Raw genomic sequence first — 15,971 nt, forward strand, 5'->3', positions numbered from 1 at the left:
TGATAATTCGCATCGCAGGTATAGAACAGCGTTGGAGTTTTGTTTTCTCTTTTGCAAGCAGAACACGACGGGCCAGGCCTTTTTTTTATCAAGCAAAAAGTGTCAACACGGGACGTTTGGGTGGAGCTGGGAGAAAGAGAGGGAGAAAAAACAGCGACCGCCACCATTACCATAAGGTGGGGGTAAAGGGGGGAGGGGAGGGAACCGGCAGGGTTGGGGACGAACATGGAAGGAGGGACGACAGGTTCCAAGACAATGTACGATGTTTGGTGAATGTTGACACTAACCATACCTTCTCTCCTCCCCCCTCCCTTTCTCCGTTCTGTCTGCCCACATCCGCACCTGACCAGAGTGCACGTTGGAGGTGTCACCGTGTGTGTGGTGAAATGGTTCAGGACTGCACTTTAACGCCGCATAGAAGTGCTCACGAATGGTTTATGAACCCGATCAGTCATTCTGTTAAAGCTTGATCCTGCCAGAAATGACGACCCAAGTTACTGCTAGTGTTTACATCCGCAGTAAATTTGGACATGATTTTTACGTAAAATATATATATAACTTCTGAGAACAAAAGAAAACCAATGTACAATTGTACTGTGAGGTGGCTTGAAATTGAAAACAAAGTCCACGAGCTACAACTTCTTTTCTCATAACAAATTGGCTAGTAATTCTAAACACATTTTTCTTTTTGATTCAGGAAAAAGAGAACTCATCTTTTCGCAATGGTTTTACATGCTGCAATTACGCCCTTTGCATAACAGTCAAACCAAAAAGTAAACACCCTTGACTGAATGTCAACAACAAAAAACGAAAAAGGGAAGACAAAAAACACAACACACAAACTCAAAACAACAAAAATATTAAGAAGAAACAAAGTTGAATGAAAGATCTAGCCTACTGCTACGCTAAGAGCGTACAGCAGTAGAAGATCTTTGGTTGAATATACTGTTCAAAAAAAGAAACGCATAGCTTGTAATATTTGGTTAATTTAGTTATATGGCTACAAGGATATCCACCAAACTGCAGAAAATGTTTATCTGGTCGTCGACCTTTCGTCCATTGCCACAAGTGAGCTCTGCACGTGACGCATGCGTTATCAGTGGCTACAATGTCAAAATTGCTCATTTGGCATGACCACTCGTCATGCTTCAGTGTAATCTCGTGAAACTCGGGGAATATTGAGCTCTCACCATGTCTTCCAAAACCCATAAAAGCGGATTGTTCGCCACAAAAAAATCAGACGACAATTCAGCGACGAAAGATGGCCCGATTGAGCAGAGAAGACCGCCAAATTGCATTGGGTCGTTTACAAGCAGGCCAAAGTCCAAGTGCAATCGCCAGGCACTTCCACGTGTCCCAGAGCACCATCAGTAGACTGTGGGTCAGGTTTCAAGCCACTGGCTCCGTTGCTGACTTGCCACGAGCGGGAAGACCAAGGGCGACAACTGCTGCTCACGACCGCTTCATACGGCTCCGCCACCTCCGGAATCGTTTCCTGTCGGCCTCATCTTCTGTCCAGGCTCTCCCCGGGCCACACCGATTATCGGACCAGACCGTGCGGAACCGCCTGCATGAAGCTGGTTTGAGAGCTCGCAGACCTCACAGAGGAGCTGCCCTCACCCGCCGCCATCGCCAGAACCGAGTGCAGTGGGGCAACCAGCACCTTCGCTGGACCGTCCGGAATCACTGGAGACACGTGTGGTTCAGCGACGAGTCCTACTTCCTGCTCCAGCGACATGATGGTCGGAGGAGGGTCTACCGGAGAGTAAACGAACGTTTCGCGCCCAACTGTGTGGATGAGGCACCCGTTCATGGTGGTGGAGGCGTCATGGTGTGGGGGGCGATCAATACCGCTGGAAGGAGCACCCTGGTGCACGTCCAAGGGCGCATAACTGCCCAGCGATACGTGGAGGAAATTCTGCGCCCACACGCCCTTCCTCTTCTGGCTGACCAGGATGCCATATTCCAGCAGGACAACGCTCGCCCGCACACAGCACGACTCACCACCCAGTTCCTCACCGACCACCATGTCCAGGTGCTTCCCTGGCCATCCATGTCGCCAGACATGAACCCGATAGAACACCTCTGGGATGAATTGGACAGACGTGTGCGCAGGCGAGAAGAAGCGCCGGCAAATCACCGCGATCTATTGCAGGCACTTCAGGAGGAGTGGGACACCATCCCACAGCAAGATATCCGGCATCTGATCCAGTCCATGCCCAGAAGGTGCCGGGCAGTTGTTGCTGCTCAAGGCAGTCACACCCCCTACTGACTTGACAGCCTCGGCACCCAATCGTATTGATTGACTGATTGATTTGAAGATGCAAATGAACTGTGTGTGCATTCAACTGTGTCCATACCAAATTTCAAACAAATAATCTAAATATTGGATTTTCTGTTAATTTTTTCGAAAAATAAAACAAATTTGGCAAGTAGCAACTATGCGTTTCTTTTTTTGAACAGTATATAACAGATATTTCTTTGCACGGTTCTCAGCAGCCAGTGTCGGAGAACGGGTTTATTAGTCTCTCCAACAGGCAGGTAAAACCTCACTTTCGTTGTCATTGTTTCGTCAGTGTTTTCCCCCAATAGTGACTCCCCTTGTCCTACTCTTTAGCACCATAGCACCATATTTGAACTTTCCCCACTGGAATTCCAATTAGTGGTCAAATGGTGTCTGTTGCAGTTATTCTGTGTCGTCTGCGTGGTGTTGTGTCGTCTGCTTCGGAATTTCCTGTCATACCGGCTTTTCCCCTTCATTCGTGCCGTAAGGTCTCGTGTCTCGGTGCGGCATTTGGGTGTGGGCCTGAGTCTCGGTTAGCCTTGCGCAGAAAGTTTTCTGTGAATGTGTTGTTGGATGTTTTGAGAAAACTTTTCCATGGAGTTCGAATAATGCCATGGGGGATTTATTCCAGGAATGGTCTGACGAAGATTGCGTGAGTTTTTACATTGCCTCTCCGTGTCTGTCTTCCTGTGAACGAGATTGTACAGTTTCTTTTTCTGTTTCTGTCTGTGTCTCAACTTGGCCTCTGTAACTGTATGTGTGTCAGTGTGTGTGTGTGTGTGTGTGTGTGTGTGTGTATGTGTGTGGTGTGTGTGTGTGTGCGTGCGTGCTGCGTGTGTGCGTGTGTGTGTGTATGTGTGCGCGCGTGCATGCGTGTTGCAACTTAATTCCACACTCCTTGTAATCGCTCTATTATCAACCTTGTTCCCCTTTGTCCCGGCCCTACCCATCTTGCAGCCAAAAAACCCCACACAGAATCTATTCCCTCTATTCTCGGTGCAGTACACGATGCTAACGTCTACATAACCTCACTAGCACTGTGTACTTAATTTCAGACCCCCCTCGCCCCGCAAACATCGAGACAAGCAAAAAACCAACAACAACAAAACAAGCAACAACAACAACAACAACAACAACAACAACAACAACAACAACAACATCAAATAAACGAAGACAAAAACAATGAAAACAAACCAAGCAAACGAAGGTATGCTAGAACACAGTTGTACTATTTGTTTGTTTGTTTGTTTGTTTGTTTGCTTAACGCCCAGCCGACCACGAAGGGCCATATCAGGGCGGTGCTGCTTTGACATATAACGTGCGCCACACACAAGACAGAAGTCGCAGCACAGGCTTCATGTCTCACCCAGTCACATTATTCTGACACCGGACCAACCAGTCCTAGCACTAACCCCATAATGCCAGACGCCAGGCGGAGCAGCCACTAGATTGCCAATTTTAAAGTCTTAGATATGACCCGGCCGGGGTTCGAACCCACGACCTCCCGATCACGGGGCGGACGCCTTACCACTAGGCCAACCGTGTCGGTAGTTGTACTATTGAGCATGCACAATTTTAAGGAGAAGCTGATTTTAATTAGGGTTTATCCTATGTGAGAGACACAGGTCAGTAGCTCTCTGAAAATTAATTTACCTGCAGATGCGCATGCGTCAGGAAACAGGACTTCCTTTCGTGCTTTGGCATCACATCACATGGATCATTTCCGGTCGCGGTGCATGCCGGTCACGAACACAACTTTGGCCGGAAATGAGGGGTAAGAAGTGTGAACGCTTACACATATATTATAAGGTGGTTTACAAGGTGGTTCACACGCGGATAAAAGAAAAACAATTTTCCGTTCAAGTCTGGCCCAAAACCAAAAAGTCCGCAAGGCACAACGGGACGGAAATGGCAAGGAAGTTTCTGGGAACACTTTTTTTGGTGAACTGACTTGCCCCGGAATTCGATCCTGATCAGATGCGACTAGATTCCTTTGTAGTGTCATCGTGTGACAAGATAGTCAATTGGACGCCCCAGGCGCCAGTGACTTTCATTTCCCATGAAAATACTAACCCTGAAGATAGATGTCGTCTTCTTTCTGTCAACTGTCCGTCTGTAGATTGATTAGATTGGTATACCGATACTAATATAACTAGACTTATCGAAGAAGTTCCGTTTGTTTGAATAGTTGAATGTTCTCAGATTTTTGCACTTTACTTGGCCGGCCTTTTACAGTCACATACTTTCCAAATTGACGCCATGCTTGTAGGGAAAATTGTGAAAGGATTTTGTCTCGTTTTGTAAGCGAGATGGGATTTTCTCGTTTTGAAGCTTTGTTCTTGTTGTGGGAGCAAGGGGAGTGGTGTGTGTGTGTGTGGGGGGGATAGGTTGGGGGTAGAAAGAGGAAGGGATTGTTCTGATGTTCGTTTATTTTATTTATTTTTTCACTTATTTGTTGTTGTTGTTGTTGTTGTTGTTGTTCGATTTTATCTAAGTAATTTAAGTTTTTGTCAATGGTTGTCGGCCAAACACAACGCACCGTTGGCCTTGAAAGCATCCAAGACGGACCCTGGGTTCTGAACACGCTAGCCGTAAGCTGAATTTGTGTCCGGCCAGGGTGTCCAATGTCCAGTGTAATTTTTCTCCACCGAGAAGAAGGCTCTTCCGTCTCTGCCCTGCGTCTCGTCTTCCCATCCCACTGCTCTTACCCCTCGGTGTAATTACCAAAGTATCATGGGAACCATTAGAGGCTCAAATTCGTGTGAAGACTCGTGCGCTGCCGGGTAGTGGAAAGTGGAGTGTTTAATTAAAGGTCCCTGTCCTCCTGTCTCCGTGATTAGTTTACGCGAACCCACCGCGGGTTAGGGGGAAGAATTTACCCGATGCTCCCCAGCATGTCGTAAGAGGCGACTAACGGATTCTGTTTCTCCTTTTACCCTTGTTAAGTGTTTCTTGTATAGAATATAGTCAATGTTTGTAAAGATTTTAGTCAAGCAGTATGTAAGAAATGTTAAGTCCTTTGTACTGGAAACTTGCATTCTCCCAGTAAGGTAATATATTGTACTACGTTGCAAGCCCCTGGAGCAATTTTTTGATTAGTGCTTTTGTGAACAAGAAACAATTAACAAGTGGCTCTATCCCATCTCCCCCCCCCCCCCCCCCCTTTTCCCCGTCGCGATATAACCTTCGTGGTTGAAAACGACGTTAAACACCAAATAAAGAAAGAAAAGAAAGTTTACGCGAGTGTCCAAAGGCCTTCCGTGATTGTATTGAGCCCGGAATTGACTTTGCGAAGCCTTTTTTGTTTTGTTTTGTTGGTCTGCCCTAACGTATCGGCACGGTTTGGATTCATTTGCCATACTTCCTTTTCTCATTGTCTCGCTTCCTGTATGGTTGGTATGCAGGATAAAGACTATTAAGAGTGATTTATGAGTGTTTTTTCATTTCAATTTCTTCGGTGTCAAAATATGACTTTGGTAAGAGGAGAATTAACCAATTCAACGTTCATGTTTTGTCTTTTAAAGATGACATGTTAGCAGTGACCAACCCGTTTGTCTGGCGACGGGTCGGTCAGTGGGTGTGTGTGTGTGTGTGTGTGTGTGTGTGTGTCTCTCAGTCTTTGTATCTGTCTGTCTGTCTCTTTGTATGTCTGTCTCTTTGTATGTCTGTCTCTGTCTCTCTTTGTCTGTCTCTGTGTCAGTCTGTCTCTCTCTCTGTGTCTCTGTCTCTGTCTCTCTGTCTCTCTCTGTCTCTATCTCTCTCTCTCTCTCTCTCTCTCTCTCTCTCTCTCTCTCTCTCTCTCTCTCTCTCTCTCTCACGGCGTGTGTGTGGCCAAGACAGAAATTGTCGGTACCGGTCAACCTTCTTAACACTTGGGGCACGTGAAACATGCGAGAGGATAGACAACCCGTGGACAGTGTTGACCTACTTCTGTTGACTTGACATTAAAACAGCCACAACTCAAAACACTGCTTGCTGTGAGTATAGGCTGGATTCAGAGTTCGTGTGTTCTTTTAAGATCTTTGATAAATGTCAACGAACGTGTATATACGCAGTATGTGTGGTAAATATGGACATTGAGTGCAGTGGTGGCGATGGTCAAATTGTGTGTGTGCCCAGTTCTGAACGGGGCTGGATTGCTTGTTGGATTGTGGCTGGCTTTTGAACTTTCTTGACCATCAGTGAATGAAACAATAAATGCACATACGAATGCTACACGGTTGTCTCTAAGTAGCCGTGCGTGTACTGACGTACATGACACTATAATTTATCGATGATTCACCTGAATTTACAGTTGTTGTTGTTATTCTTTGTACTGGAAATCTAAGGTACCTTCTCATTTCACAGCGCTACTTCTGGGGACTGACCTTGTTGTGTCTATCGTATGTTCTTGCGTTCGTGCTAGTGCCCGTCTGCCTTTTCGATTGTGTGTCCGTCTTGTGTCCGTCTGTCTGTCTGTCTGTCTGTCCGTTCATCCGTCCTTTTGCTTCGCTGGCGTCGATTTAAGTTTGGAACGGCTCGATGCAACGTATCGATAAGCGGTTCTTAACTCGTGTTGGCTGCTTAACGTCCTCTTAGATCAACTGGTCTATATTGGGACAGGTATTGGTAATACGCTGAAGATATGGTGTGATACTTTGATTCGAACAAGCCCGCTGTGGCTGTCTTCTTCGACACACCAGCATTGGGTTTGTCTCGTCAAAGTATCGAAATACGATCATGATAATCAGAGACGAGAGATGATGCATGCGTGTCTTCGTGTTTTCCAAGCCCTGAGACTTTTGCTGTGAACGTGGGATCTTTTTCGTGCGCATGTGTGCACACGGGGGTGTTCGGACACCGAAGAGAGTCTGCACAAAGTTGACTCCGAGAAATAAATCTCTCGCCGAACGTGGGGATTGAACCCACGCTGATAGCGACCAACTGGCTACAAAGCCAGCGCGCTACCAACTGAGCTACGTCCCCGCCCCTCGTGTTGGTTGGCGGTGTGGGCGTTAAGGAAAGCCGTAGGTCCAACAAGACAGTAAGGAAGGTAATCAGGAGGCGGGGGAGATGCAAGATAAGAAGGGCCAGGGGTCGCACCTCCATTGACCCTCCCCCCCCCCACCCCCCGCTACCGTTCAGTTTCGTTCTCCATACCCACCTTCCCCACGTTTTGTTTTCTCGGACTAGTGATCTTCAAACGAAGTAAATTTTTGCACCGAGTGTGTTTTTATCTTCTTTTTTTTTTAAATCTGAAAGTGTAGTTATCACTAAATATTTCGCTTCTCCTTAAAAATTCATAATAATAATCCGGATACATACTTCGAAAATACTTTTTGTTTGAAATCACTAACTGAATCAGATTTTGATGGGCGCGGTCTCAATCGAGGCTAAAATCGAATGTTTATGCCCTTGACTGATGAGGTTGACTTTGTCTTTCAAGTTCTGTTCGGGTCTCTCCAATTCTAACAATCCTAGGATTTCGTTATTTTGAGCACACGTATGAATTGTCTCAGACAATGAAGTTTAACGTCAGTAAGCGGTCCTTAAATTGAGCCCGATGTCGACTTTGCGAAGACTTCACGATGTCTTTTTACCGACAACTCAGTGCTGAAGCTTCGTGCGGCCAGGCTTCGCGAAGCACACTTCGCGTAATCGACTTCGCCCAATTAAGAACAGGCTTAACCCGAAGGAAATTCAGTTTGGGCTATAAGGTTGGATCAGTGGCCACAGGGCTTGCAACTAATTACAGTTCTGGTCGTCTTCGTATAAGTTGGTTAACCTTGAGGTAAACTAGTGACAGTTTCGATTGGCTAGAAAGACCTATCGGGTCGGTCAGAACTAACCACGGGGGTGACTGGGATGTTGTTTTGTTTTATTGTTTTGTTTTGCTTTTATTTTAAGGGGGGTGGGGTGTTTGGGTGGGTTATGTTGTTGTCTTATCTTCTTGTTCGACGGAGAGTCAAAGAAGGCACGTTACTGAGGGTTGGAATACATGACGAGGTATTTTACTTCGCTGCCAACAGTTTGCTTATCTTGTCCAGTGCCCAGTGTGGTCAGTAGAAAACATAATTCAGCAGACCAACCTCTGCACGGAGTGCACCCTGTATAGTGCTTTGTAAGAGGTTTCTCTCTCTCTCTCTTTCTCTCTCTCTCTCTCTCTCTCTCTTTCTCTTCTCTTCTCCCCCTCTCTCGCTCTCTCTTCTCTCTCTTCTCTTCTCTCTCTCTCTCTCTTCTCTCTCTCTCTCTCTCTTCTCTCTCTCTCTCCTCTCTCTCCTCTCTCTTCTCTCTCTCTTCTCTCTCTCTCTCTCTCTCGCTCTCTCTCTCTCTCTCTTCTCTCTCTCTCTCTTCTCTCTCTTCTCTCTCTCTCTCTCTTCTCTCTCTCCGTCTCTCTCTCTCTCTCTCTCTCTCTCTCTCTCTCTCTCTCTCTCTCTCTCTCTCTCTCTCTCTCGTGATTGTGGAGAACTTGGGGTTGCTTCACTGTCCCCGTCTGTCTCTATGGTTTTGTATCTTTTTTCTCTGTTTCTCAGGTATCTGTCTCTCTCCCTGTCTCGATTATCTTTGCACTTTTGCTGTGTTTTTTCACCCTCTTTCCCTATTTCTTCCTTTAAATTTCTCTGTTCGTTGAGGAAACCAAAACTCAGTATGGTCTAAAACATCCTTGTTGGCCTGCATTGGCGCACACAAATGTTCACAATTTGTTTTATAGAAATTGCACAGATCCATGAAAAGTTGGCCAATGTGCTGCATATATTCGATGTGACCATGTGGGGGGGGGGGGGGGGGGGGGGAGGCGATGATTTCTACGTGTTACAAGTTATTGTCCTTCGTTTTCTAAACCAAGACCTTAATGAACCAGATTCTTCTATCCTTTGACTGTCTCTGCCTCCACAGCCACCAATCCCTCCATCTACTTTCTAATTCCGATGGGGATGATATTTCGCAGGGTTAGTCATTCGTTGCTCGTGCTATATTCCAGCCCTTTCTGCACTAACTGGCTTTTGGAGCAAGGGAAATGAAGACAGTAACTGCATTGACTCCGGCTCTGAGGAGGGCGGGCAATCGAATCGCGAGAGGAGAAGAGAAAGGAAAGAAAGAGGGTGGGGAAGGGGGGGTTGGGGATCAGGGGTTGGGGGAGGGGGTGTTTCCTCCAGGCATTGATTTGTTGGCCTAAAACAATGAAATGCTACCAGGCGCTTGCCTGGCCACCCTGGTGGGCCTTGAACTGCCTGCATGGCCGCCGTTGACCACTTAGTGTCCGGCGCACATGGACACTGCCAGTGTGTGATTGCCTTGATTTTAATCAGAACGTCTGTGTAATTGTCTTCAGTCGTGCGAGGATTAAAAACCTGTGCGTGTAGATTCGTCTACACTCATATTGTCACTAAGTCTTCGTTGTATCTAGTCGTCAGAAGTCTTACGGTGACGAACATCTTAACTATCTAGCCTGTGTTGATTCGTCTGAAATCGTGTGATGACTAAAAAAAAACCCTGAAGGGTGTTGGCAATGGAAATCGTGTGGAGACGGCTAACATGTGTCCGATTGTCTGAAACCGTGTTGAATTGTTTAAAACCGTGAAATGATGAAGACATGTGTTGAACGACTGAAACTGTTGAGTGACGAAATCTGAACCTTTGTTTAAACCGTCTGAAAGTGTGAGGTGACAAATAAATTATCCGGGTTTCTATCATCTGAAATCATATCAGTGTTGACAAAACTTGTAATAATAAGCGTGAATTGGAATTCTTAATCGTTTTTGGGATGTGAAGCTTGGTGAAATTGGGACAATAATATGCACGCTAAGTTGACAAAGTAACACATCCATGGGCTCGAAATATCTGGCTTTTGAAAATGAGTCTTTAATTCTCCATAGTAATATGTATTGAATGTTATATCAGCTTTATTCAAGTTTAGACAGGAGGCGTGAAAACGTGTTACTATTTTCAGCAGTAACAACTTTTGAAGCAAGTTTTGTGTCAATCTGTCAGGCGCGTGCCTTCATGAGATTAACATAATTCAAACAACCAGTTGTGCATCGTCTGAAAGTTAAGTGGTGCCCAGGATATTACATAGTTTCTAACGGTGTTTGAATATGTATAGTCTGAGTTATAACTTGGTTGTATTCAGCGGCTCGGTAAACTATTGACGCGCAGTACTAGTATTCGGTTTGTGCTTTTGCTGGTGGACTAAGAAGGTAACCAGATCCTGTGTGATAGTCAAGTCAAGACAAATATCGTGCATGCAGAGACGGTTGATTGTTTGCTAATCTTCTGTCTGAAAGCCTTCCTGCGTCTCTGTCAGTCGTTCTGCATTCCGCATATTAGTCTGAGTCAGTCTGGACATGGCGGGTGTTGTGTGACGCTGGCGTGATTACAGGCCAGGAACATGCACGGCCAGTTGTACAGTCTCTAAACATGGCGGGTGTTGTGTGACGCTGGCGTGATTACAGGCCAGGAACATGCATGGCCAGTTGTACAGTCTCTAGACATGGTGGGGGTTGTGTGACGCTGGCGTGATTACAGGCCAGGAACATGCATGGCCAGTTGTACAGTCTCTAGACATGGCGGGGGTTGTGTGACGCTGGCGTGATTACAGGCCAGGAACATGCACGGCCAGTTGTACAGTCTCTAGACATGGTGGAGGTTGTGTGACGCTGGCGTGATTACAGGCCAGGAACATGCACGGCCAGTCGTACAGTCTCTAGACATGGTGGGGGTTGTGTGACGCTGGCGTGATTACAGGCCAGGAACATGCATGGCCAGTTGTACAGTCTCTAAACATGGCGGGTGTTGTGTGACGCTGGCGGGATTACAGGCCAGGAACATGCACGGCCAGTCGTACAGTCTCTAGACATGGTGGGGGTTGTGTGACGCTGGCGTGATTACAGGCCAGGAACATGCACGGCCAGTTGTACAGTCTCTAGACATGGTGGGGGTTGTGTGACGCTGGCGTGGTTACAGGCCAGGAACATGCACGGCCAGTTGTACAGTCGAACCTGTCCATAACAAACAACCACTCAGGGGACCCACCAAAAGTGGTCGTTATAGACAGGTGGTTGCTATCAGCCTATGGAAAAGTGAATTAAATCGAAAAAAACTGGTCATGGCCGGGATCTTTTAATGTGGTCGCTAGGGCAAGTTCGAGGTTGCAGCTGCTCATCATTCCGCATATTACTAGTCCGAGTCTGGACATCGCTGCTTTGGATTAACGTTGGCGTAATTACAGACCAGAAATGGCTATGCTAAATATGCTAGCTTGGTTTTTCTGCCCCCAGAACTATCGTCTATTTGGGACATAACGTAATTACTAATGCTAGGAGCCAGAAATGGCCGGTTGTGACTGCTTATTATTGCCTGCCGTGAACAACGGCCAGCGGTCAGTGACAGGCATCAGTCAGGCAGTGGCGGGAGAACTGGGGTGATTAGCGGTATTGACAGGCTGACCGTGGCTTTACTGACAGAGGCGGAAACTGCTGACCACTGGTTAGCACGGCAAAGGCTGGACATGGCTGTTATTAGCACCGTGCTGGTAGAAACGAAGTCTTGGAGAAACGTGCATGATTTGACGACATAGTCTTTTGTGGTACTAGCACCGTGCTGGTAGACATGCTGTCTTGGAGAAACGTGCATGATTTGACGACATAGTCTTTTGTGGTACTAGCACCGTGCTGGTAGACATGCTGTCTTGGAGAAACGTGCATGATTTGACGACAAGTCTTTTGTGGTACTAGCACTGTGCTGGTAGACATGCTGTCTTGGAGAAACGTTATGATTTTACGACATAGTCTTTTGTGGCACCAGCACTGTGCTGGTAGACATGCTGTCTTGGAGAAACGTTTATGATTTGACGACAAGTCTTTTGTGGTACTAGCACCGTGCTGGTAGACATGCTGTCTTGGAGAAACGTGCATGATTTGACGACATAGTCTTTTGTGGTACTAGCACCGTGCTGGTAGACATGCTGTCTTGGAGAAACGTGCATGATTTGACGACATAGTCTTTTGTGGTACTAGCACCGTGATGGTAGAAACGAAGTCTTGGAGAAACGTGCATGATTTGACGACATAGTCTTTCGTGGTACTAGCACCGTGCAGACCTGTAGATATGCCGTCTTGGAGAAGCGTTGATGACGGATTTTCTGGCATGGTCGTTTTTGGTACAAGCACCCTTCTGGATTATCACATTTCCAGCGACTTCGGTACCCTCTTCAGCATCAGTATTGGTGGTTGCTACATTGGTTTGTTCATATTGGCCAAATGCAGTCTTGGAGAAATGTGGATGATTTGCCGGTATAGTCGTTTGTGGTACTTTCACCCTTCGGGAGTATCACATTTTCAGCGACTTGGGTAAACTCTGAGATCTTCAGCATCAGTATGTTTAGTGGTTGCTACATTGGTTTGTACGGAATATTGGCCAAATGCAGTCTTTGAGAAATGATGATGATTTGCCGGCATAGTCGTTTGTGGTATTTTCCTCCTTCTGGATTATCACATTTCCAGCGACTTCGGTATACTCTTCAGCATCAGTATGTTTAGCAGTTGCTACATTGGTTTGTTCATATTGGCTAAATGTGGACGACTTAATTGAGCCGGCATAGTCATGTGGGTTACCTACACACTTCCTGATTGTTTCAGCGACTTTGGCAGACTCCGTGATTTTCTACTTCGGTGTTGTTTTTACAATTTCTCATGGTCATGGGATTGATGTCGTTAGCAGTAGCAACACATTTGTCGGTTCATATTTGAAATGCGAAACTGAATTTATTAATGAGAGAGAACACAAGGCTGCGCGGATTAGGCAGTTGAGCCTAATCAGAATCATTTTCATCCTTTTCAGTCGTGTTGACGTCCGTTTAGATTAGTCACAATTAAATATTTCGTGCAGACACTTTCAACGCGTGTCTGACGGGCGCTGTGGCGGGGCGGTAAGACGTCGGCCTCTTAATCGGAAGGTCGAGGGTTCGAATCCCGGCCGCGGCCGCCTGGTGGGTTAAGTTTGGAGATTTTTTCCCATCTCCCAGGTCAACTTATGTGCAGACCTGTTAGTGGATTATCCCCCTTCGTGTGTACACGCAAGCACAAGATCAAGTGCGCACGGAAACGATCCTGTAATCCATGTCAGAGTTCGGTGGGTTATAGAAACATGAAAATACCCAGCATGCTTCCTCCGAAAGCGGCGTATGGCTGCCTAAATGGCGGGGTAAAAACAGTCATACACGTAAAATTCCACTCGTGCAAGTGGGAGTTTCAGCCCACAAACGCAGAAGAAGAAGAAGAAACACGTGTCGATTATAATTTTCAGAAGAGACGTCACAAAGTAAAGTAAAGTGGGTAACACGCACACACCTATATGCAATTGCGAACAATCTTCCCATTCTTTTTACACTCTTACGGCTCAGGTTGAGAAGACGAGTGTAAAAAGGGACGTTAAGATTGATAAAAACAGCAACGTTAACACTGAAACGAGACAGCTGAACTTGACAGGCTAAGAAGATACTTTGTTCGATTTCCCACTCACAATAGCAGGTTAGTTTAGACAGTGTTGAAGCTGCAGACAGGAGTGATAAAAAGAGGCGCTAAGCGGGACAAAATGAAAACTTAAAGGGCTTTATAACTGGCAGCAAAAAACACTGAAGTGACCTTGGAAAGGGGGTTTAGGGACAAGCGACAAGGAGGGGGCTTGGAACTCAGTAATCGATGTGTGATGACGTGGCCTTGAGGGAGGGACCAATTTGTTGAGTCCTGAGTGCCATCTGTGTTTGGGATTCCAGCACGGCTCAGACTTCTCTGTCCCTCCATCCTCGTCATGCTTGTACGAGAAAGGCCTAGCAATGGGAGAGGGGACACGGGAACATTGCTTTCGCTCTTTCCCTCTCAGTTTTTCCCTCCTCGTTCGTCCGTGTAGCAAGCTGTGGTGACCATTGATTCTGGGTGAACGCCGTGAGTCATTCCCTTGGAGTTTTAGGCACTGATGACCGGTCTTTTTAATGCCAGAAATTGCTCATCGGGTGCCAACAGTGTCTGTGATAGCTGCGAGTGTGCACTTCTGACATAAAAAAGGAAATCTTGCTTGCAGCTGTTGAGTCAGTGAAGAAATGTTAGGGTGACCTTGTGCGGTGTGGAGGATGATCCAGAATAGCAGCTGCGGAGGAGATACTGGGAGACCTAGATCCAGGGATGATCATTTATTTATGGGAAATATTGCAGTGTCTGGCGTTTGTCCCCGAGGCTGTGTTCGACTTGTTCAGTTTATTTCATTGTGAGTGGTTGTGATGATTATTACAGCGGTGATTCCAGAGCTGTTTGCTTTTGATGAGATGCCGGTAGATTTAAACAACAGGTTGAATTCGTTGTAGACTTCCGGCATTGCAGAACCACTGCGCCTGTGTTATTTTTTAAGCAAAAAAGTGGTAATAGACAAGTCTTCTGTTTTAAAACTACGATATCCAACACTACTTGAGCTCCCGTACCTGTAAAATGTTTGGAATTAGTCTGTAAGGAAGGCATTAAGGTCAAGATCGACAACAAATGTTTGTACGTATTGGTTTGAATTTGACGTAGGACAGCAATTTAGTAGTGTCCAGTCCACTGCTGTAGTGTCCAGCTGATTTTCTTGTGACAAGTCGAGGATGCATGCACTGAACACTTTTCAAGGTCTTATGAATTTATGGACGAATAACCGTCGCGATATAACCTTCGTGGTTGAAAACGACGTTTAAACATCAAAGAAAGAAAGAAAGAAAGAAAGAATGGACGAATAAGGACCACTGAACTGTTTCTAGGCCAACGAGGAACTCCCATCATATGGAATTAAGTTGTGGATATCGTTGGCTGTTCCTCTGTTTTTCTTCTGGTTTCGTAGCTGGAGATTTCTAAAAGGGTTATGAACAAATAGGGCGAACAAGACTTACTAAACTATTTTTACAGATAACTTTTCTAAATATCAATTATGGAAAACTTCCATCATAAGAATTGAGTTGTGGACATGGTAAGCTATTACGTAGACCCCTCCTCTCCTTTCCTCCTAGTTTCCTAACTGAGCAAATGCAGATATTGCCAACCTGGAGGACAGTTGCCCTGCACAACGCCCCATAATTGCCCTGCACAACGCCCCACGGTTGCCCTGCACAACGCCCCTGGAGGGAGTTTGCCCATCGGTCAAGGGCAGGCGATGACCGGTCGATTTTGTTTAGGAGTCCATCCGCAGTGATTCCATCCGTAGTGTTTCTTCTCTTCCTCCTTGTAGATTGCTGACCCGACCTGATTGCCGCCGTCGCTCTTTCCGACTGTGCAGCCATGCTAGAGGAATTAATCACATCTTGGCTCTCTTGAATTCCCCCCCATGGAAGTCTTTAACCATCACGAGAGGAGGAGTTGAAAAAGGGGATGGGGATGTGGTAGGCGATGACAAGTGTCTGTCATTTGAACTAGTCCTCCGAGTCTCTTGATTGACAAGTCGTCTGATGACATTTGAATTAGTTTCGGACTCTAACTGAAGGAAGAAGACGACGGAAGAGTATAAGAGCAATATGTACAGCAAATGTATTGTTTTCTGCAGACACGGTACATTTGGGATCAATCAATCGATCAATATGAGGCTTATATCGCGCGTATTCCGTGGGTACAGTTCTAAGCGCAGGGATTTTAATATTTTAAATTTTTTATGCAATTTATATCGCGCACATATTCAAGGCGCAGGGATTTAT

General features: G+C 46.1%; 2 protein-coding genes across 7 annotated transcripts in view; one reads left to right on the forward strand and one right to left on the reverse strand.

Annotated features, from left to right (window-relative positions):
* Window positions 1-2,717, reverse strand: part of LOC138982546 (uncharacterized) — a 243,226-nt gene extending 240,509 nt beyond the window's left edge. The window contains exon 1 of the mRNA XM_070355861.1: window positions 947-2,717. Coding sequence (XP_070211962.1) covers window positions 1,541-2,029 — 489 coding nt within the window. The 5' untranslated portion in view covers window positions 2,030-2,717 and the 3' untranslated portion in view covers window positions 947-1,540. The remainder of the gene's footprint in view (window positions 1-946) is intronic.
* Window positions 1-15,971, forward strand: part of LOC138982536 (coiled-coil domain-containing protein CG32809-like) — a 175,998-nt gene that overhangs the window by 73,414 nt on the left and 86,613 nt on the right. The window lies entirely within an intron of this gene.

Source organism: Littorina saxatilis, linkage group LG12, assembly GCF_037325665.1.
Source record: "Littorina saxatilis isolate snail1 linkage group LG12, US_GU_Lsax_2.0, whole genome shotgun sequence".
Lineage (NCBI taxonomy): Eukaryota > Metazoa > Mollusca > Gastropoda > Littorinimorpha > Littorinidae > Littorina > Littorina saxatilis.